General features: G+C 36.0%; 1 protein-coding gene across 1 annotated transcript in view; it reads right to left on the bottom strand.

Moving 5' to 3' along the window:
- The window catches only part of Scel (sciellin), a 117,812-nt gene that overhangs the window by 55,557 nt on the left and 39,837 nt on the right, over positions 1-22,418 (bottom strand). Inside the window, exons 14-23 of the mRNA XM_077795479.1 lie at positions 22,336-22,395; positions 21,785-21,844; positions 21,358-21,417; positions 19,761-19,820; positions 17,580-17,639; positions 15,996-16,055; positions 15,080-15,139; positions 11,790-11,840; positions 4,130-4,189; positions 40-99 (exon numbers count right to left, since the gene is read on the bottom strand). Coding sequence (XP_077651605.1) covers positions 40-99; positions 4,130-4,189; positions 11,790-11,840; positions 15,080-15,139; positions 15,996-16,055; positions 17,580-17,639; positions 19,761-19,820; positions 21,358-21,417; positions 21,785-21,844; positions 22,336-22,395 — 591 coding nt within the window. The remainder of the gene's footprint in view (positions 1-39; positions 100-4,129; positions 4,190-11,789; positions 11,841-15,079; positions 15,140-15,995; positions 16,056-17,579; positions 17,640-19,760; positions 19,821-21,357; positions 21,418-21,784; positions 21,845-22,335; positions 22,396-22,418) is intronic.

Genomic DNA, 22,418 nt, shown 5'->3' with positions numbered 1-22,418 from the left:
TGACCAAAGCACATTTAAAATAAAAATGTATTCTATTACCTTTGGTTGTTTGTGAGAATTTCGGGATTCACTTTGATGAGCTTATCAAGATCTTGATTTCTTTAAGGGGAAAAAAAAAAGATGAAGCAGCTTGGGTTAGAGATAATAGGATTTCAGGTCATTGTGAATGGAGGAGAGGATGACAGAGTGAGACATGGTCTTTTGATGTAGAACCTCCATGCCATGAGTCTTCTAACCCATCCAGAGGAGGAAGAATTATGCTGTGAGAGAAGGAAACTTACTCTGACTTCTCACACTTGGCTGCAGAAGCACATCTATCTACAAGGACGTGCAGGCGAGGTACTTCCACAGCCAACACCCAGTGACTGACAATTTGTCACTCCAGAAGACTTCTACAATATTAAGAACTGATTCTAATGTCTTTGCCATTTCTTAAATTATATTGTAACTAAGGGTATCAATTCTTTGAAACAATAAGGTCTAAAACAGGTTTTATTCCTTATTCTTAACATAACTTTTTTCCTTCCATTTTATTTTATTATTATTATTACTATTATCATTATTATTTAGTGCTGAGGATGGAAGTGAGGCTCTTTACCATGCTAGGCAAGTATTCTACCACAGTAGTATGCTTCCTGCCCTTTTCTTTCCTCTATGACGACTAAAAACCTGAATTGAATTTAATTATTCATAGTTAAATTAGATACATCCTCTGAAAGTTGTTCACTCCCCATCGTACCAATTTCTTTTTTCAGCAAGAAATAGTATTTCCTCCCCTATGGTCTGTTCTCAGTCACTGCCTTGATATATCTCTAGTTTTAAGGACTACAAAGTGGTGATTATTTTCAGTGTCTCTCTAAACCCTTTTTTAACATGTATTCAGAGAAATGCATGGCAAATGCCTGGCAAGAGATTGCACAAGGCTGGTAACCCCTGCATCCCCTTCCATCTGAGACAGCAACCAGTCTGTACCCATCCCCTGCAATCCTTTTTTCTTATCTAAAAACAAAATGCATTTTACTCAAAAAAAGATTGATGGGGTGGGGGGGGCGGCGCTGGGGTTGTGGCTCAATGGTAGAGGGCTCACCTAGCACGTGCAAGGCACTGGGTTCAATCCTCAGCACTAAATAAAAATAAATAAAGAAATAAAGGTATAAAAAAATTGATGCAAGGTTACAAACTGAAAGTGCGTCATTTAGAGATGAATCCTTAAAAAGGCCTAGGGTCTACGTTCCCCTCCCCAGCCTCAATCTTTCCATGCAATGTGCTTCTCAGCTCATGACTCCATTCTGGAGATCTCTTCTGGTTCTCACATCTCCACAGTGGATGGAAAGTCCCTATCTGGACTTTCACACTTTTGAATTAGCCTCTATGTAATATACAAAATTAAAGACTATCTATTGGTATCTGCAAACACCATTAAAAGAATGATTGCCAAATGAGAACTAGCCCAAACATAATTTCTTCATATAAATTGATAGAAAAATATGTTATAAAAAGTACTGTGAGGATTAAGTGAGCTAGTAAAGATTAAAAAAAAAAAGTGTCATAAAACAAAACTGTGCCATAAAAAAAAAGTATGCCATAAAAACAAAGCTTAAAATTCGGTTAACTTCAAAATGTAAAAGAAAAAACTAACAAGGAATAAAACTTTGTAGAGGGGATAGTATGTTCAAAAGCCTTTTTATACATATAAAATTAATCCCAATATATTTTAGTATAACTACATAGAATACTCCTTAGCATAATTAAGAAGAGGGAGCATAGAAAATGCAAAAACAGACACAGGGGCTTCCATTTACACTTGTTCTGCTAAGCACAGAAGATTTGATCATCTATCATTCTAGATAAGAAATATTTAATATTTTATATTAATATTTATGTGCATGTAAATAGTATTTATATTTATATGAATAATATTTACATTAATATTACCGATTAATATTTTATAGATTAATATTTTGTAAAGACCAATAAGAAATGCATTTTCTTATTGGTCTGATTTCTTATTTTCTTATTGGCTGTATTTATATTACAGCCCAATACTCTCTCTTTTCCAGACAGACACGAACAGAATCACATATGGAAAATATGTGAATTACACAAAATAATACCCTACTCGATTAGAATTCTCACATTTTCTATTTGATTAAGCTTATTCAATTGAAGAGGTGAGGCTGATTATTACTCACTAAAATAACTACAACATCCTTGAATGAATGGTGACCCATGATTTGAGAAACTCTAGCTTAGAAAACAGATGTTAAGTCCTACTACTACTTCAATAAAAGGCAACGCCATGTGTTAATAAAATCAGGATCTTAGCAATAATGCTGAACTGTCTTGGTTGACAGCATAGGCAATTTATCTCAATGAAATGAAAACAACAAAATATTGACTTTTTTTTCTTGACCTGAGTCCTGATAAAAAAGGAATCTAATATCTAAATTTTATCCAGGGAATATGTAACATCTTTCCTACTCAAGTTACTGCTTTCATTAATTTTGCTTTCAGGGTGTGGCAAAGAATGCATTCTAATGCATTAGAACTAGTATTGTGACTTCTGAAGGTTTAAATGCTGTAAGACATTTTGCAGTCTTTTGCATCCTGTGCCATTGTCATTCATGAAGTAATTCTTCACAGGACACTGTGAAAACAGTAGAGGGCACATCCTGGTTGTCCCACAATAAGAGCAGCAATCCTATCTGCTCCTCTCCACTATTTCCTGAGGTGTTTAATTAACTTTCATTTACTTCAAGATCAAACTCGTGCTGTGGTTGTAAAGACCAGAGTTGGGCTGAGAGTTAGAAGAACTCCTAGGAGATGACGGGATTTTTGCTCTCTGGCCTGAGTATTCTCATTTCTATATGAGGAGCTTGGATTGGATAATCTCTAAGGCTCTGCTCATCACTGGCTTCTCTTCCAGGACTCCATGAATATGAATTTTACTTCCTATCGTGTTTATTATATCCTCTTTTAATGCTTCTTTTTTCTTTTTAAATGCAATTCACTGACAATATATTCTATATTCAGCAAGCAGTACATGAGTGCTCTGAAATGTAATATATTAAACTGACAACCTATTATTGTCTTGGAGTAACATCTCTGTGCCCCTGGTACATAATTAGCTTTAATCTATGTTAATTGCCTGCTGTTCATAAGATTGAGTATGACTACTGAATTCTCTTTTTGGTGTCCACAGCCTATAATTATACCTAATGTGCAACTAATGATACCTAGTCTTAAATTGTGAACCCAGTAGGTGTTCGGTAATTATTCACTGCTTAAGAGATCACAGAACTACTATCAGTCTTACACTGATTTTCTCTGTGACCCTGGTCAAATCACTTAACCTTTCCATGTCCTAATTTCCTCTTTGACAAAATGAGCAATTTCAGCTGGAACAGTGGTTTTCAAAATTGTTCAAATTAACGAGGCTAGGATTCTCTGAGGTTTCTTTCTTCATCTTTTTTTTTTTTTTAAGGTAACAACAAAACTTAAAAAGGAAATCATGAAAACATTTCTAAGATTTCTAAGAGTAAGGTGTAATGATGATGTGAAAATTTTCATAGAACCAGGAACAAAAAGAGAATTTCATTATCTTAGAGAAACTACTTACAGAATTACCAAATTTTTGGTCCACCAAACCCTCTAAAGATCAATGAACCTCAAAGTTCTGGTGTTGCCCAGGAAACACTTCCAAAAGGATGTAAATGATACTACCAATGAGTCTAATGAAGTTTATAGGTCTATTTTTTAAATTAATTATCACTAAGAATTTAAATTCTAGAGACAAAAGTATTAATATCAATGCCACACAAAAACAAAACAAAACAGCTCTTGGACTGGCTCTGTTCCTAGCACCTCCTTCTCCAATCATTCCCTTCAACTGCTTTACTTGAGGCTGAGGAAAGAGATGGGGCCACCATTCATTGTCATCAGCAGCCTCTTTCTGGCAATTAACAAATTCTGTCGTTAACAACTAGGTTTCCAGGGACATATAAAAACTGTGATGATATTTCAAGATCTATATCTAATTTGCCCGTAGAATGATTATGGCATTTATATTCACACTGTGCATAGTTATAAAGAAGGAAAACCAAACAAGTAAATAATATTCTTCTCTTACCCAGAGGTGCTTTGGACAGCTTTGGGGTTTACATTAATAAGTTCATCAAGACCTTGTTCACTAAAAACAAAACAAAATAAAATAAAGTTCAGAGTCAATAAGAAAACAGCAAGTATAATGACAGGTGGGTTTTTAAAAAAATTTTTAATTTTTATTTTTTTTACAATTATAAATTATTCAATGGAATCTAAAATCTAAAAAGTAATAAGTTTATTGAGTTTCTACTTGCAATACACAGTTGCTGTTTTCTAATCCTCAGAGCAACTCACTGAGGTAGACACTATCATACCCTATGAAGAAATTGAGTTTCACAAAGACACTTCCTGGGGCTACATACCTAAGCAGTGGCTGAGGGTGACCAAAACTGAAATTGTAACAAAGGGACCTCAGACTCCACCCTCCTGCACCCTAACAGGCTTTTTCTCTTATATTCCTGGCAATTCCTTCCATGTGCACAATGTTTTCACCATTATCTTCAAAATAATTTTATAAAAGATGGTTTGAAGTTTCTCTGTTATACATTTATTAACTTTTGCTCCAATATGTAATAGCCTTAATTTCTTTCTTAATATCTCTCTCTCTCTCTCTCTCTCTCTCTCTCTCTCTCTCTTTTTTGTACTGGGTATTGAAATCAGGGGTACTTAATCATCAGGCTTTTTTTTTTTTTGAGACAGAGTTTTGCTAAATTGCTGAGGCTGGTTTTGAACTCTTAATCCTCCTGTCTCAGCCTCCTCCAGTGCAGCTAGGATTACAATCATGTGACTGTAACAGGTTTTAATTTCTCAAGAACAGAAGAAATTCAATGTCATGCAAAAATATTCTTTTCAAGTGCAAGAGTGTTATGTTCCCACTTTTTTCAACCAAGTCATTTAAAAATTAATTCCTGGGCTGAGATTGTGGCTCAGCAGTAGACTGTTCCCCTCGAACGGGTGGACCCCGGTTCTATCCTCAGCACCACATAAAAATAAAGGCATTAAAAATTAATTCCTGGGCGGTGGAGGCCTGCGCCACAGAGGTGCCCTGCGCCGACCGCTGGGACCCGGAACTGCATCCGGTCGCCGCGGGCATCGGCAGAGCCGCTTTCCCTTCGCGCCTCGCCCCGGGACACGGTCCAGCACTTGCTGGCTGGAGGGTAATCTTTGCCTTATAAGATGAGTTAAGAAGTATACCCGGAGATCCAACATGGCGGCGGGTGGGGAGAGATCAAGTCTCTGATCTCTTCAGCTGCGCAGGCACAGGGAGTCGTAAACTGTCTAAATGCTGTTTGCTCAGGATCACTAGGCAATGCTGAGCTGATGTGGATCTGGGGCGAACAGTTTGGGCCTCTCAGAACACACACCGAGCCTGGATTGGCTGCATTCAAGCTCTGGTTCGCCTGCTTCTCGTGACTAAGCACTAACGATCCTGCTGAAATAACTGGTCGGCCCTTCTGAACTTACAGAGGTAAAAGCCAACTGAGCCTTCATAGGCAGTGGCCACAGGATTGAAACGGGGCTTGGGAGAGACAGTCAGGACCCACCCGTTGCATTGGTCACCCGGCAAAGGGAACGAACGGTCACCATTTGCATGGGATACCACCATGGCAGAGAACTGACGTCACGGGCGGAGGAGATAACTTCATTGAAACCAGCGGCGACAGTGACTTCTTCCCTTCCCTTCTAATATCTTTCCTCCCAAGCATCAAATAAATTTATAGGAGTACACAGTAACTCAGCAGTCAAACAGAACAAGAAGTAACATGAGCAGCATAAAAAAGCAAGGAAGAAAAGGAGTACAAACAATGCAGGACAGCCTAAATATTCAGGAGGACCTAGAGACATCAGAAATGGTCATATAAAGAACTCAAGGAATACCTTAGACAGATGGAATGGAACCTTAAAGAGGATACGAGACAGCAAATCCAAACAGTGAAAGAACACATTGAGAATGAATTACATAAACAGATAAAAGAAGAAGTGAAGCATCTTTATCAGGAGATAGAGATTATAAAAAAAATCAAACAATAATTCTAGAAATGAAGGAAACGATAAACCAAATTAAAAACTCAATTGAGAGTATCACTAACAGAGTGGAGCAAGTAGAAGCCAGAATGTCAGATAATGAAGACAAAATATATCATCTTGAAAAGAGTCTAGCCAACTCCGAAAGGCTGGTAAAAAGTCATGAGAAAAACATCCAAGAGTTATGGGATAACATAAAAAAAAACAAACTTATGAGTCATCGGGATAGAGGAAGGTACAGAGATTCAAACCAAGGGAATGAGTTACTTGCTGAATGAAATAATTACAGAAAACTTTCCAGAAATTAAAAAGGAAATGGATATACAAATTGTAGATGCATACAGGACACCGAGCACACAAAATCACAGTAGACCAACACTAAGACACATTGTTATGAAGATATCCAATATACAGAACAAAGAGAAAATATTAAAAGCTACAAGAGAAAGGAGGCAGATTACATTCAGGGGTAAACCAATAAGGTTAACAACGGATTTTTCATCACAGACGCTGAAAGCGAGAAGATCCTGGAACAACGTATTTCAAACACTGAAAGACAATGGATGCCAACCAAGAATTCTGTATCCAGCAAAATTAAGCTTCAGATACGACAACGAAATAAAAATCTTTCATGATAAACAAAAGCTAAAAGAATTTGCAGCTAGAAAACCAGCATTGCAAAGCGTCTTGAGCAAAACACTACACGAGGAAGAAATGAAAAACAACAACCAAAACCATCAGTGGGAAGTGCCTCGGTAAAGACAGAGGGTGAGGGGAAAGATAATCATGGAGAAACAAACTAAATTTAAAATAAAAAAGATAAATAATCAAACATGGCTGGCAGTACAAACCATATATCAATAGTAACTCTAAACATTAATGGCTTAAACTCTCCGATAAAGCGACATAGGCTGGTAACATGGATTAAAAAAAACAAATCCAACAATATGTTGCCTCCAGGAGACACATCTGATTGGAAAAGATATACACAGGCTGAAGGTGAAAGGTTGGGAAAAAATATACCACGCACACAGTCCTCATAAGCAAGCAGGGGTGGCCATCCTCATATCGAATAAAATCGACTTCAAAACTAAGTTAATCAAAAGGGATAAAGAAGGACATTATATACTGTTAAAAGGAACCATTCACCAACAAGACATAACAATTATCAATATTTATGCACCAAATAATGGTGCTGAGATGTTCATAAAACAAATTCTCCTCAAGTTCAAGAATCAAATAGACCATAACACAATAATTATGGGTGACTTCAACACACCGCTCTCACCATTGGACAGATCCTCCAAACAAAAGTTGAATAAAGAAACTATAGAACTCAATACCACAATCAATAACCTAGACTTAACTGACATATATAGAATATATCAACCATCATCAAGTGGATATACTTTTTTCTCAGGAGCACATGGATCCTTCTCAAAAATAGACCATATATTATGCCATAGGGCAACCCTCAGTAAATATAAAGGGGTGGAGATAATACCATGCATTTTATCTGATCATAATGGAATGAAACTGGAAATCAATGATAAAAGAAGGAAGGAAAAATCCTACATCACATGGAAAATGAACAATATGTTACTGAATGATCAATGGGTTACAGAAGACATAAAGGAGAAAATCAAAAAATTCTTAGAGATAAATGAAAATACAGACACAACATATAGGAATCTATGGGACACAATGAAAGCAGTTTTAAGAGGGAAATTCATCACCTGGAGGTCATTCCTCAAAAAAAAGGAAAAACCAACAAATAAATGAGCTCACACTTCATCTCAAAGCCCTAGAAAAGGAAGAGCAAAACAACAGCAAATGTAGCAGAAGGCAAGAAATAATTAAAATCAGAGCAGAAATCAACAAAATTGAAACAAAAGAAACTATTGAAAAAATTAACAAAACTAAAAGTTGGTTCTTCGAAAAAATAAATAAGATTGACAGACCCTTAGCCATGCTAACAAAAAGAAGAGAGAGAACTCAAATTACTAACATACGGGATGAAAAAGGCAATATCACAACAGATGCTACAGAAATACAGAAGACAATTAGAAATTATTTTGAAAACCTATATTCCAATAAAATAGAAGATAGTGAAGACATCGATAAATTTCTTAAGTCATATGATTTGCCCAGACTGAGTCAGGAGGATACACACAATTTAAACAGACCAATATCAATGGATGAAATAGAAGAAGCAATCAAAAGACTACCAACCCAGAAAAGCCCAGGACCGGATGGGTATACAGCGGAGTTTTACAAAACTTGTAAAGAAGAATTAATACCAATACTTTTCAAGTTATTTCAGAAAATAGAAAAAGAGGGAGCTCTGCCAAATTCATTCTATGAGGCCAATATCACCCTGATTCTGAAACCAGACAAAGACACCTCAAAGAAAGAAAACTACAGACCAATATCTCTAATGAACCTAGATGCAAAAATCCTCAATAAAATTCTGGCGAATCGGATACAAAGGCACATCAAAAATTTGTGCACCATGATCAAGTAGGATTCATCCCTGGGATGCAAGGATGTTTCAATATTACGGAATTCAATAAATGTTATTCACCACATCAATAGACTTAAAGATAAGAACCATATGATCATCTCCATAGACGCAGAAAAAGCATTCGACAAAGTACAGCATCCCTTTATGTTCAAAACACTTGAAAAACTAGGGATAACAGGAACTTACCTTGACATTGTAAAAGCTATCTATGCTAAGCCTCAGGCTAGCATCATTCTGAATGCAGAAAAATTGAAGGCATTCCCTCTAAAATCTCGAAGAAGATAGAAGACACTTCTATTCAATATAGTTCTCAAAACACTGGCCAGAGCAATTAGACAGACGAAAGAAATTAAAGGCATAAAAATAGGAAAAGAAGAACTTAAATTATCACTATTTGCGGATAACATGATTCTATACCTAGAAGACCCAAAAGGGTCTACAAAGAAACTACTAGAGCTAATAAATGAATTCAGCAAAGTGGCAGGATATAAAATCAACACGCATAAATCAAAGGCATTTCTGTATATCAGCGACAAAACTTCTGAAATGGAAATGAGGAAAAACACTCCATTCACAATATCCTCAAAAAAAATAAAATACTTGGGAATCAACCTAACAAAAGAGGTGAAAGAATTATACAATGAAAACTACAGAATCCTAAAAGAGAAGTAGAAGAAGATCTTAGAAGATGGAAAAATATACCCTGTTCATGGATAGGCAGAACTAACATCATCAAAATGGCTATATTACCAAAAGCTCTCTATAGGTTTAATGCAATGCCAATCAAAATCCCAATGGAATTTCTTGTAGAAATAGATAAAGCAATCATGAAATTCATATGGAAAAATAAAAGACCCAGAATAGCAAAAGCAATTCTAAGCAGGAAGTGTGAATCAGGAGGTATAGCGATACCAGATTTCAAAGTATATAACAGAGCAATAGTAACAAAAACAGCATGATTCTGGTACCAAAACAGGCGGGTGGACCAATGGTACAGAATAGAGGACACAGAGACTAATCCACAAAACTACAAATATCTTCTATTTGATAAAGGAGCTAAAAGCATGCAATGGAGGAAGGACAGCATCTTCAACAAATGGTGATGGGAAAAATGGAAATCCATATGCAACAAAATGAAACTGAATCCCTTTCTCTCGCCATGCACAAAAGTTAACTCAAAGTGGATCAAGGAGCTTGATATCAAATCAGAGACTCTGTGTCTGATAGAAGAAAAAGTTGGCTCCGATCTACATATTGTGGGGTCTGGCTCCAAATTCCTTAATGGGACACCCATAGCACAAGAGTTAATAACAAGAATCAACAAATGGGACTTACTTAAACTGAAAAGTTTTTTCTCAGCAAGTGAAACAATAAGAGAGGTAAATAGGGAGCCTACATCATGGGAACAAATTTTTACTCCTCACACTTCAGATAGAGCCCCAATATACAGAGTATACAAAGAACTCAAAAAATTAGACAATAAGACAACAAATAACCCAATCAACAAATGGGCCAAGGACCTGAACAGACACTTCTCAGAGGAGGACATACAATCAATCAATAAGTACATGAAAAAATGCTCACCATCTCTAGCAATCAGAGAAACGCAAATCAAAACCACCCTAAGATACCATCTCACTCCAGTAAGATTGGCAGCCATTATGAAGTCAAACAACAACAAGTGCTGGAGAGGATGTGGGGAAAAGGGTACTCTTGTATATTGTTGGTGGGACTGCAAACTGGTGCGGCCAATTTGGAAAGCAGTATGGAGATTCCTGGGACAGCTGGGAATGGAACCACCATTTGACCCAGCTATTGCCCTTCTTGGACTATTCCCTGAAGACCTTAAAAGAGCGTACTACAGGGATACTGCCACATCGATGTTCATAGCAGCACAATTCACAATTGCTAGACTGTGGAACCAACCCAGATGCCCTTCAATAGATGAATGGATAAAAAAATGTGGCATTTATACACCATGGAGTATTACGCAGCACTAAAAAATGACAAAATCAACGAATTTGCATGGAAATGGATGGCACTAGAGCAGATTATGCTTATTGAAGCTAGCCAATCCCTAAAAAACAAATACCAAATGTCTTCTTTGATATAATGAGAGCAACTAAGAACAGAGCAGGGAGGAAGAGCAAGAAGAAAAGATTAACATTAAACAGAGACATGAGGTGGGAGGGAAAGGGAGAGAAAAGGGAAATTGCATGGAAATGGAGGGAGACCCTCATTGTTATACAAAATTATATAGAAGAGGTTGTGAGGGGAATGGGAAAATAAACAAGGAGAGAAATGAATTATAGTAGATGGGATAGAGAGAGAAGATGGGAGGAGAAGGGAGGGAGGAAAGTAGAAGATAGGAAAGGTAGCAGAATACAACAGTTACTAATAGGGCATTATGTAAAAATGTGGATGTGTAACCGATGTGATTCTGCAATCTGTATTTGCGGTAAAAATGGGAGTTCATAACCCACTTGAATCTAATGTATGAAATATGATATGTCAAGAGCTTTGTAAGGTTTTGAACAACCAATAAAAAAAGAAAAAAAATTAATTCCTTGGGTCTATTAGAGGGTAGATAGCCCAAATTCTTTGGTTTATTCCGTTTTATGAACTTATATTAGTTAAAATTTACACTTATAATCTATTTGTGTTATTATTGTATCAAAAGAATTGAGTAGTAATTATACTAAATGGGCTTTGGTATTATCATTTTAAACAATATTATAATGAATAAGATGATTAATAATGAAAGAAAAACTTGTCTACTATTATTACACATCAAGACATCAAAATACCAGGCATAGTGGAGCCGCCTGTAATCCCAGCGGCTCTGGAGGTGGAGGTATAAGAATTTTGAGTTCAAAGGCAGCCTCAGCAAGTAAGAAACTTAATGAGACCCTGTTTCTAAATAAAAAAACAAAAAGGGCTGGGGATGTGGCTCAGTGGTTAAGCACCCCTAGGTTCAATCCTCAATACAAAAAAAAAAAAGAATCAATGTGTTCTTTGTTTTCATGTACCCTTTCAAAGTGCCCTTAATCAATAATCTTTCTTTCTCTCTCCCCTTTTTTAATATAAATTGAAAAATTGTACAGGAGTCTTTAATAATTAGTGTTAAGAAGCTTACCTTTTGTTTGCTGAGGGGGTCACTTTGATAAGATTGTCCAGATCTTGGTTCCTAAAAATAAGTTCAGGTCAACTAAGATCAATCATTTTTTTTTACTTTTTAACCTTAGTATTGAATCAATGACTACTGTTAACTTAAAAATCCATCATCTCTTGAATTCCCTTTTTAGCCCCTGTAAAAATGTAGTTTATGGAAACACCATTTGACCCAGCTATCTCACTCCTTGGTCTACCCAAAGGACTTAAAATCAGCATACTACAGTGATGCAACCTCAATGTTTTTAGCATCACAATTCACAATAGCTCAACTATGGAACCAACCTAGGTACCCTTCTCTAGAAGAATGGATGGATGGATAAAGAAACTGTGCTATATAGATACAATGGAATATTACTCAGCCTTAAAGAAGAATGAAATTGTGGCATTTACAGGTAAATGGATGAAACTGGAGAACATGATGGTGAGTGAAGTAAGCCAATTCCCCCAAAACAAAGGCCAAATGTTTTCTCTGATAAGGGAGAGGTGGGGCAAGGGAAAAATGGAGGAACTTTGGACTAGGCAGAAGGGAGGGAGGGAATGAGAGGGGATGTTGGGAGAGAAGATGGTGGAATGAGACGAATATTATTGCTCTATGTATGGGTATGAGTGAACAAATGGTGTGACTCAAGATCATGTACAACAATAAATGAAAAATTGTGTTCCATTTGTGTAAAAAATAAAATAAAATAATAATATATTTTAAAAAGAGTAGAAAAACACACAAAAAACATAGCTTCTATCAATTTACTTCATGAGCACCATTGACTATGTGAGAATTTAATTTTACTCATGTCTCTGTCAAGTCTAACACAAAGCAGAATTACTTTTAAACTTCTTACTTTCCATATTATATTTGTGTAGTCGAATTAGCATTTAGAATAGTTTTGGAGGTTATAATGAGAAATAGAAAAATATGAAACTATATCATTACTCAGTGGTCCTTGCTTCCTCCCCCTTCCAAAACACAAACCAGTAATAACAACTGAGACTTTGAAAACATTATTTCCTGATTCTAAATTATGTAAGTAATATGTATGTCTTTATTTATATGTGTGTATATACACGTATGATATAATTCTGTGCTACTCTAAGATATTAAATAAATCATTTTAGAATCACACTTCATGTAGCCAAAGCATAACAAGCAAGATTTCAGACTATATAATTTATGTTTTTATTTTAAACTATTTGAATATTGAGGCAATCATAGCTCTAAAGATATACTGTTATAACACTGGACTCTCATACCAACCCTAACAACAAAGAGCCTGCACAAAAAGTCTTATTTGATATACTTTATTATTAGACAATGCATTAAATATCATAAAGCAAAAAAGAGACCAGATAGACTTTATCATTTAACTAATCTTTGGGACTAACCTATGAACTCATTTTATTATGTATCTATCCTCTGATATAAATTATTATATTCTATTATGCTAAACTATATTAGATTATCATTTGTGGGTTAAAAATTGTTGAATGTCAGTATTTTTGTAATGTTTAACTTAACAGGATAATTTCTTCAGTATCTTCTTTAAGAATCAAGTGGTGATATGGGGATTCAAAAATGAAGAAAAATAATAGCACCAATAATACTAATAGATAATATTTAATAAATGAGTATTTGAGCAAGAAGTACTTTATAAGCAAGATGGCATTTAATCTTTCTAGTAACTCATGATGAGGGTTAACTCCTGGTTTTATGATAAAGAAACTGAAGCTGAAAGATTAAGCAATTTGTTCATGACTACACAACTAGCAACTGTACTCAAAAATCTCACTGTCAAGTAGAAGAAATGAATACACAACCAAGCAATGAGTGTCAGCATGCAGCTTCTAGGAAAGACCACCTTCACCTTTAGAAACTAAGTCATCCTGGGAAAGGGACAAAGGACAATAGCTACTCCCTTCGTCTGTAATGTAGAGCATTGTTTGGTCTTCAGATTCAGTGTCTGACCATAAAGTTGATTTCCTATTGGGTGCACAAACCCTGAAGATGGTTGAACACTAAGCATTCTGAGATCACCAGTTTAATCATATAAAATGAATGAAACTTTATATGCAATAGTGGGGTAGGACAGCCAGCTGTGTTTTACAAGTGGCCTCAAATGCATTCAGAGTTGACCCTGCTCTCCCTTCTAAATAAAACAATATCTAGTCTAAGGGCCGGCAAACTATGGCCCTGGAGCTAAATTCTGCCTGGTTTTTCAGCCGTTTTATAGGAACATGGCCATGTCCTTGTATTTTCAAGATATTTTCTATGGCTGCTCTCACTGGTGGAGCTGACTATGTAGTTAAAGGAGAGACTGAACTATTTACTACCTAACCTTTTTACACAAAGCTTCTGATACCTGATCTAGTCAAAATAAGCTCTGTTTGATGGCTATTTACTATAAAAATAGAAAACATTTCTATATGCAAAGTAAAAGAGAAAATCTGTCAGAAAGAAGGTATGGTCTCGGTATCTTTCATGTCTAACTCATATTGGAACTTATATAACAATATATGTATATAACTTCATGGTTTTGTTGTCTATTTTCTTAACATGCTGTGCCTTAGAGAAAATTCTCTTTATATGAAAACCAAATGTCATTCTTTGTATTCTTTATTATTTCGATGAACTGAATATAATTTTTAAGAAATGATCTCTAAACTTCAGGATATTTTGGGTGGTATACAATAAGAAGAAGGAATAAACAGTGGACGAAGAAGGAAGGAGAAACTTTTATCATCTGAGGACTTTTCTTTAGGTTGCTTAGCTTTAGGAAATTGTTCTTATTCTTTTATTTTTTATTTTTTTGTAGTTGTAGATGGATAGCATACCTTTATTTTATTTATTTATTTTTGTGCGATGCTAAGGATCAAACCCAGTGCCTGACTCACGTTAGGCAAGTGCTCTGCCACTGGGCTACAGCCCCAGCCCATAAAATTGTTTGGGGATGATGTTTCTTTCCATGGGGAATCCCCATTTCCTTTTAGAAAATCCCAAGATGGAATACAAATCCCACACTGGAAGGGTCACTCTGGTATTTCAAAGAATTATCTTTCCTGCAAAAACCCACAGCCAGGGATCCCCCAAGCAAGGCCTTGAACACCAGGCCCTGGGACAGTGACAGAGGAAATACTTATCTGGGGTCCCATCATTGATTGTCTCTATGGTAAGGCGGTGTATTCCATCCTATTTTTAAAGTTGGATACAAAAACCAACAAACAAAACAGGGTGAAATAGAAGACTTTCATAAACCTTACCCTGATTTGATCCTGTTTGTTTCAGGAGCCACTTGGATGAGGTTGTCAAGACTTTGGCCCCTTTAGAACATGGGAGAAATGATCAGGTCAGTGGTAGATATTCATCAAATCATCATAAATATTTTTTGAAACTGAGAAATTTTTTTTGTTATAAAATAGTTATTAAAACAGAGACCATCTCAAAAGGTTGAAGTTTTTTTTAGTGATATCTATTAATCATCTATGAATATCTGCGTAGGAATAATGGATAATAACTAGTATCTTAGGATTTTTTTTCACTCTTCATATGATTGCTATGATTTATGAAATTTAACCCTCACGCCAATCCTATGGCACAGGAGGTATTAACATCATAGTTCAGTAGAAGAAAAACTTGAGACACAGTATCTTCTCACATGGCTGGGTGGTCTAGTTCCAGAATGCTTGGACTTTACCACAACACCAACCACCCTATTGGAACTTAGTACCTGAAGGAGTGATGGAAGTATCTAGAAAGCAGCCAGCCCGATTTCCTTATTTTGAGGATGAGAAAACTGAAGCACACACAGAAGTGACTAGCTCCAGACCACACAAGTTCAAGGGCCAGAGCCAAGACTGACCTCTATCTAACGATTCCAGCCTAGTTCTCTTTCCCAGCTACTGTGCCTTCCCTTCTGCTTGGGGAAATCAAGCCAAAAAATAAAAATGTCATCTCCATCCTGGGAAAACAACTGTGGGCCTCGTTGACCAAATGTACCTTCATTGTATCAGCCATCAATTGGCTAAGATCTTAAACTTTTCAAATCTGAGGAAGTCAGTGTTACAGGGTTTTCTTGACAATCATGGGTTCAGCATCAGTCAGCTAAAAGGATGATTTAATTGTACTTTTAAGCTTTGGTTATAATGAAATGAAAAAAAGGAGCTTATTAAATCTTACCCTTGCATGCCTCTTCCTGTTGATGGACTTACTCTGATGAGGTTATTAAGGTCTTTGGAACTTTAAACAGACAAACACACACACCATAAATAAAGTTGGAATTAAATTCATTGACTCTTTTGATTAAAGCAATGTATGTGTTCAAGATGAATTTTACTACAGTTCTAACAGATATCAATACTAGTTTTTCCCTTTAAAAGAGTAAACATTTTGAGCTTTATACAAATCACTGATATACTGGCTTGGTTTTGCATTTATAGTCAAAATAAAAACTGTAAAATCAGAACAAGATTGGGTTTTCTAAAAAATAATTGATTCAAGCACAATATAACAATTTGCCTAAAACTCTTGCCCAGTTTCTACAAGCATTTCACCTAATGTTATCGCTATAACTAAATTGTTTTGTTGGTAAAATTCACCTGTAGTACCTTTCTGTTTTAAAGGTATTTTATATCCATTATTACACTTGATTCTTAACAACTATCCAGTGCCAAAAGCAGAATGAATATTATGGACCTCATTCTGGAAAAGAAACTATAACTCAAACTGGACACTGTAGTGCACGCCTGTAATCCCAGTGACTTGGGAGGCTCAGGCAGGAGGATGGCAAGTTTGAGGCCAGCCTCAGCAACTTAGTGAGAGCTGTCAAAAATTAAATCAAATCAAATAAAAAATGGCTGGGGATAAAGCTCAATGGTAAAGCATTTCTAGGTTCTCTAGTTCCAGAAAAAGAAAAGAAAGAAAGAAGAAGGTCAAAGCTGTAATTCAGTATTCAAGGGACTTGCTCAAAGACACTCAGCTAGTAAGTAATAAGGTTTGGACTTTCTGATTCTGATCCAAAGGCTTTTCAACTCATCCTCTGACACGAATTGATGAGGAGGGAGAGGAAGAGAGATAAAACATAATCCTCACTTTTGGTTCCTTCTGTTTGCTTCAGGGGTCACTTTGATCAGATTTTCAAGACTCTGGCCCCTTTAAAACATTGAAGAAATGATGAGGTTAATGGTAGTTTTTCACAAATGAATGAAATCATTCGTTGAATCTCAGAAACAGTATAAGTGTGCACAGAGATCATGTCAGAGTTGAAAACAATTAAAGGTGACTATGCATGCTTGGAGCGTTTCTACCTCTCTGAAACTTACTGGGACTCAGCAAGACAGTATTTCAGTCTTGGAGACATTTGGTCCCTAGCAAATTTTGCATCAAAAAAAAAAAAGTGCTTAACACAGAAAAATAACAGACTCTATTTCAGTGTATTTAATACTCTGCTGTTAGTCTTTGGCATGTACACATAATATGTTTTATGTCAGTCTATGTACTTATCTTAAGGAAAATTCCAGAAGGCATACTCTCTTAATATCAACCTCCAACATGTATGGAACTTTAAAACCAGCTTTGAAGAGTCCATGCTTTGTGACTGTCTGTCACAAAAGTATATTAAGCAAATACACTGATACGCTAACATTCACAGTACGTAAACTGATATGTTTGGACTTTCTGATTCTGATCCAAAGGCTTTTCAACTCATCCTCTGACACGAATTGATGAGGAGGGAGAGGAAGAGAGATAAAACATAATCCTCACTTTTGGTTCCTTCTGTTTGCTTCAGGGGTCACTTTGATCAGATTTTCAAGACTCTGGCCCCTTTAAAACATTGAAGAAATGATGAGGTTAATGGTAGTTTTTCACAAATGAATGAAATCATTCATTAATGTATAACCTAATTGATGTAATAGTGTACATAATATTAGGAATTAACTCTGTGAAGCCATGCCTCACAGTGTACACATCTTCAGTAGTTAGGCATTCTTTCAGGACATAGGTTGGAAAGCCCAGTGGACGATGGGCTAGGCTCTGCCTCAAGTGTTAGGGTGGATGTGAGCACAACAGACGCATGACCGGCTCACACCAGGCTTCTGTTCCAACTTGGGGAGAGGCAGGAAATAGACAATTGAGTATATAAATGAATGCTGCAATTTCAGATAACAATATGTGCTATTAAAAAAAAAAATAAAAGAGTGCCTGGTGCCTGTGGCACTGGGGACAGGGGGAAGGGAGGTGACTTAATTATATTCAGTGGTCAGAAATGACCTGAGAAGGTGACAGTTGGGCATAGAGCATTTCAGGAAGCAGGAGCAGCACCTGCCAAGCCTTAAGGCAGGAATGAGCCTGGAATAGGAGAGATCCATCTGGCAGGGCTTTACCAAGAAAGAAAAAGACCACTGCTAAACATTAGAATTCAATTCTATCTGAAACGGGAGAATGTGGAAACATTTTTTTTTACAGGGAAAGAAACATGATCTGACTTTATTTTTTAAAGATCTACAGAACTTCTTTATGTATAGTAAAAGAAATTAACGACTACTATCCTAATAGCCCAGGAAAGCACATACATAAAAATATAGAAACACACACTGCACATAAGTTCACACATGCAAGTACACATGCATCCATGTACATATGCACTCATATACACACAAAAGCACACTTATACTTACTTATACTCATGAACACAAAAGCATGTCTATAGGTATGCAATTACACACGTGTACAGCATACACACATTTGTGTGTATGCATGCTCCCATATGCACACAGGCATACACATACATGTATGTGAATGCACACATGCCCACAAACATTTGTATGTGTATATGCACATGTGCACACATAGGCATGTATATACATACACACTCCAATATATTAAGAAATATAGGTCACCATTTGAAAGATTAAAAAAACTGGAAAGGAAAACAGATTTTTCTCAAAAGTCAAGGTAAACTAAATATTTAATCACCATCTAAATCAATAAGACAATACAATTCACCTGAATCTTTATTATTGTAACAACTTGTATCTCTTATGTGCCAGGCATGAGAGTATTGTGATCTGATCCATCTTTGGTAGATGAATAAATTGAGGTGCAGAAACACAGTTAGCAAGAGAGAGAATTTGAACCCAGTTCTTTCTGGTTCCCTGCTCAAATTCAGTGCATATTATCATCCTGAACCTTCCACGTCGCCTAGGTAATCCACATTTTGTCCTCGTCCTGTTGATGGTGAGATTGTGCCTCTGGCTACACCAAATGGCCAAGAGCAGGACAGCTTGACAGTGTGCACCCCAGTTTTTAGCTAGCTGAGCCCTTGCTCTGCCAGTGGAGCCTATGGGCATTGATGACACATTTTAGAATTAACAAATAATATCATGTACTGTTAACTGAATGGAAAGAGTTCAAGGGAAACCACATGGAATTACTTAGCACACTGTTTTCAACAATATGCCAACAAGCCCAGTTTCAAAAATATTCCATCTGCTTTAAAAAGAATAATAAGCAAGAGGACATTATCTCTGTAGAGTTACTTGATATTTCATGAAGAACTCTTTTAATCAAGCATGCTCTAAGCTTGCAATCTTCACATATACACCACACTGCATACACATACACACACTATACACAAATATACCACAATAATTCACACATATACATTACTTACCCATACACACACATACATTTATACATACACACAACTTAAAACACATGTTCATGTACACACACTACTGATATATACACACATGCACACATACAGGTACACACATTACTTGCACATACACATTCATACACTTTTACTTACACACATTTATATGCACATAAGCACTTATACACACAAATGACTTCAAATACTGTTCTGAATACAAGCACTCAGAATTCTAACATAATGCTTATAAATGCCACATAAAAGGGGGAGGAGGGTTCTAAATGTCTTACCTCTTGATGTTTTTATTTGTTTCAGGATTCACTTTAATAAGCCCATTGAAGTCTTGTTTTCTTTGAAAAAGAAAATGAGTTTTAATGAATGACATAAAATAAAATAAAACAGTAATCAAATGAATAATGGTTGGAAAAATTAAGAAGTGCTAAATATAAACGTTCTCTATGACAATGTAAACATTTGAAGCTCTAAAAGAAAATGGAAATTCTCTTACCGAAGAACATTTAAGGTTATTTATTAGTAAGAAACAATATTTATTTGTTAATATATATTTGCTTCCAGAATTCCTAAGTATATGAAACTTGTAATTGAACAAAATCAACTTTGCTCTCAGATATATCTTCTGAGAACTCTCAAAATAGGCAGCACTGAAGTAATGTAAGTTAGATTATTTTTTTCCCTGTGGTATTGGGGCAATTAAACTCAGTGATGTTCTACCACTGAGCTACATCCCCATCCCTTTTTATTTTTTGAGGCAGGGTCTTGCTAAGTTTCCTGGGCTGTCCTCCAACTTACAATCCTCTGTCTCAGCCTCTAGAGTAGCTGGGATTACAGGTGTGCGCCACCACACCCAGCTTAAAAATTCTTTACTGATTCAGACCTTTACTGATGAAATTCTTTATTGATTCATACCAAACGTAAATTTTTACTCAAGAAATTCGATATAACTGCCTGTTCTGTTTTTAAATAATAGTAAAATGTTCACATAAATAATATTTTAACAATACAAAAATAATAATCATAACAACATGCCTATATATAAACTTAATCATTGCTCCAGTCCAAACCTTTTAAAATATAATTTGCCTCAAAGTAAATTATGGTGAGTAATAAAAAAAGAAAAAGAAAATACCTCATAGAGCAAAAAAAAAATATGATTCACTTCCAAGGGAACACACACTCCTCCATTAAAATGCATTAAGTGGTACCAAAAAGTAAAAAATAAAAATAAAAATAAGTGCTACCAAAAGGGGTTCAAATTGGCACATGAAATAAAACCTTCATACATCAAAGACTGAAAATTATTAGAGAATATAAAAGCTGGTCCTTCAAATTCCCCAGTTGTTAAAATGCCATTTTTTTTCTGTCTGATTTCTCTGTGGTGGGACTGCTAACATGCTGGGGATAACAGGAGCGTTGTGACGGGTAAGGCTGCCACCCTGACCGCTCCAAACAGCAGACAGCGGTGGTGAGCCCTTACTCCCTGTGTAAAGTAAGCACTCCCAGCCTCTCCCCAGCTGCCTTCTCCTGAGAGAAGGTGAATTATGAGCATTTTAACCAAGACTTTTTCTTGGTTATCTTTGTCATTTTGGAAACCTACTTCAAAAATTTCGTCAAGACTGCATTCTTTAGAAAAAGAAATGCAACTCAGTTTTCCATCACTAAAAATAAATCAACACCCCAAACAGGGAGAAAAGGCAACTTGCTATCGAACTGTGGAACACTCTGGAACATTCTTCAAAAATAGCGGTTTTATGTGGGGGGAGGTCAAGAAGGGATGGTCATGACCCATCTTTATCATGAAGCTAAAAAATCAAATTATTTTGATCATCTCTTACAGAAATCAAAATTAAATCCATCAATAAGTCTTACCCAGATACATTTTCCTTTCCTTTGGGATTGACTTTGATTATATTCTCGAAATCTTCATCTCTTTAAAAAAGAAACATTTAGGTCACTTTCAAATATTCCCATAGTATAGGTGCACATATGAATTCCATATTATTGATGGTTTATTCACGTTTGGGGAGAAAATTATTACATTGATATTAAATTGATTTTTTGGTATAAGAATTGCCTAACAATAGTATAGTTAATCCCTAGGATTTTCTGAATTCTGTGTAAATGTGAATTTACATAGAATATCATATAGACTTTTCAAAGTGAAGACCAGGGCATCAGAGATGAGTCTGGAGAGAGAAGACAAGCGCAGAGATGCAATAGATACTCTCAGCATCACTGAGAAGACCACCAATGAATCTGGGAATAAACAACCAAGACTCAGAGACACAGTTCTCACCCTTTGCTGGTTTTCTCTGTCTTGGCATTTGATTTGATAATAGGTTGAAGATCTCGGCTTCTTTGGGAAAAAAAAAAAATCAAAACTTTAAGTCAGGTGAAATACAGTTTTCTGTGAAATTGTATAAATAAGAATGTTGAATGCAGCGTCAGGTGTTTTTAGGACCAAATGACCAGAAAGACCTTTGATACTTATCCTTAGCTTATCTTTATTAATATCCACAATAGTGCTTGATTTACACCAGTTTAAAGAAGCTTCCCAACATGACTCTCACTTTACAAATTATCCTCTATATTTCTAAATTTACATTTAAAAATTGGTTCATTTTTTAAATTATTTAAGAAAACACAAAATCAGAGATTATGTAGCAGGTTTTCCTGCGCCTACTTTAATGCAATTCAAACACGTGGTCTGAGGAAACTGCACTCATCATACTCCTCCCTGATGTCTCTAAATAGTTTGTCTGTGGCAAAGGACAGCATAACTCTCCTGTGTGTAATGAGGTGTAAGACCTGAAAAAAGAGCCACCTCAAGGTGGGAATGCTACTTACACTTTCTCATATTTATCAGTCCTTTGATTAACTTTATTAACACTTCCCAAGCCTTGGTTTCTTTGTAACACTAGGAGAAAAGA

Source organism: Urocitellus parryii, chromosome 2 (genome assembly GCF_045843805.1).
Source record: "Urocitellus parryii isolate mUroPar1 chromosome 2, mUroPar1.hap1, whole genome shotgun sequence".
NCBI lineage: Eukaryota > Metazoa > Chordata > Mammalia > Rodentia > Sciuridae > Urocitellus > Urocitellus parryii.
The sequence above is the reverse complement of the archived record's forward strand: the minus strand, read 5'-3'. Positions and strand labels throughout refer to the sequence as shown.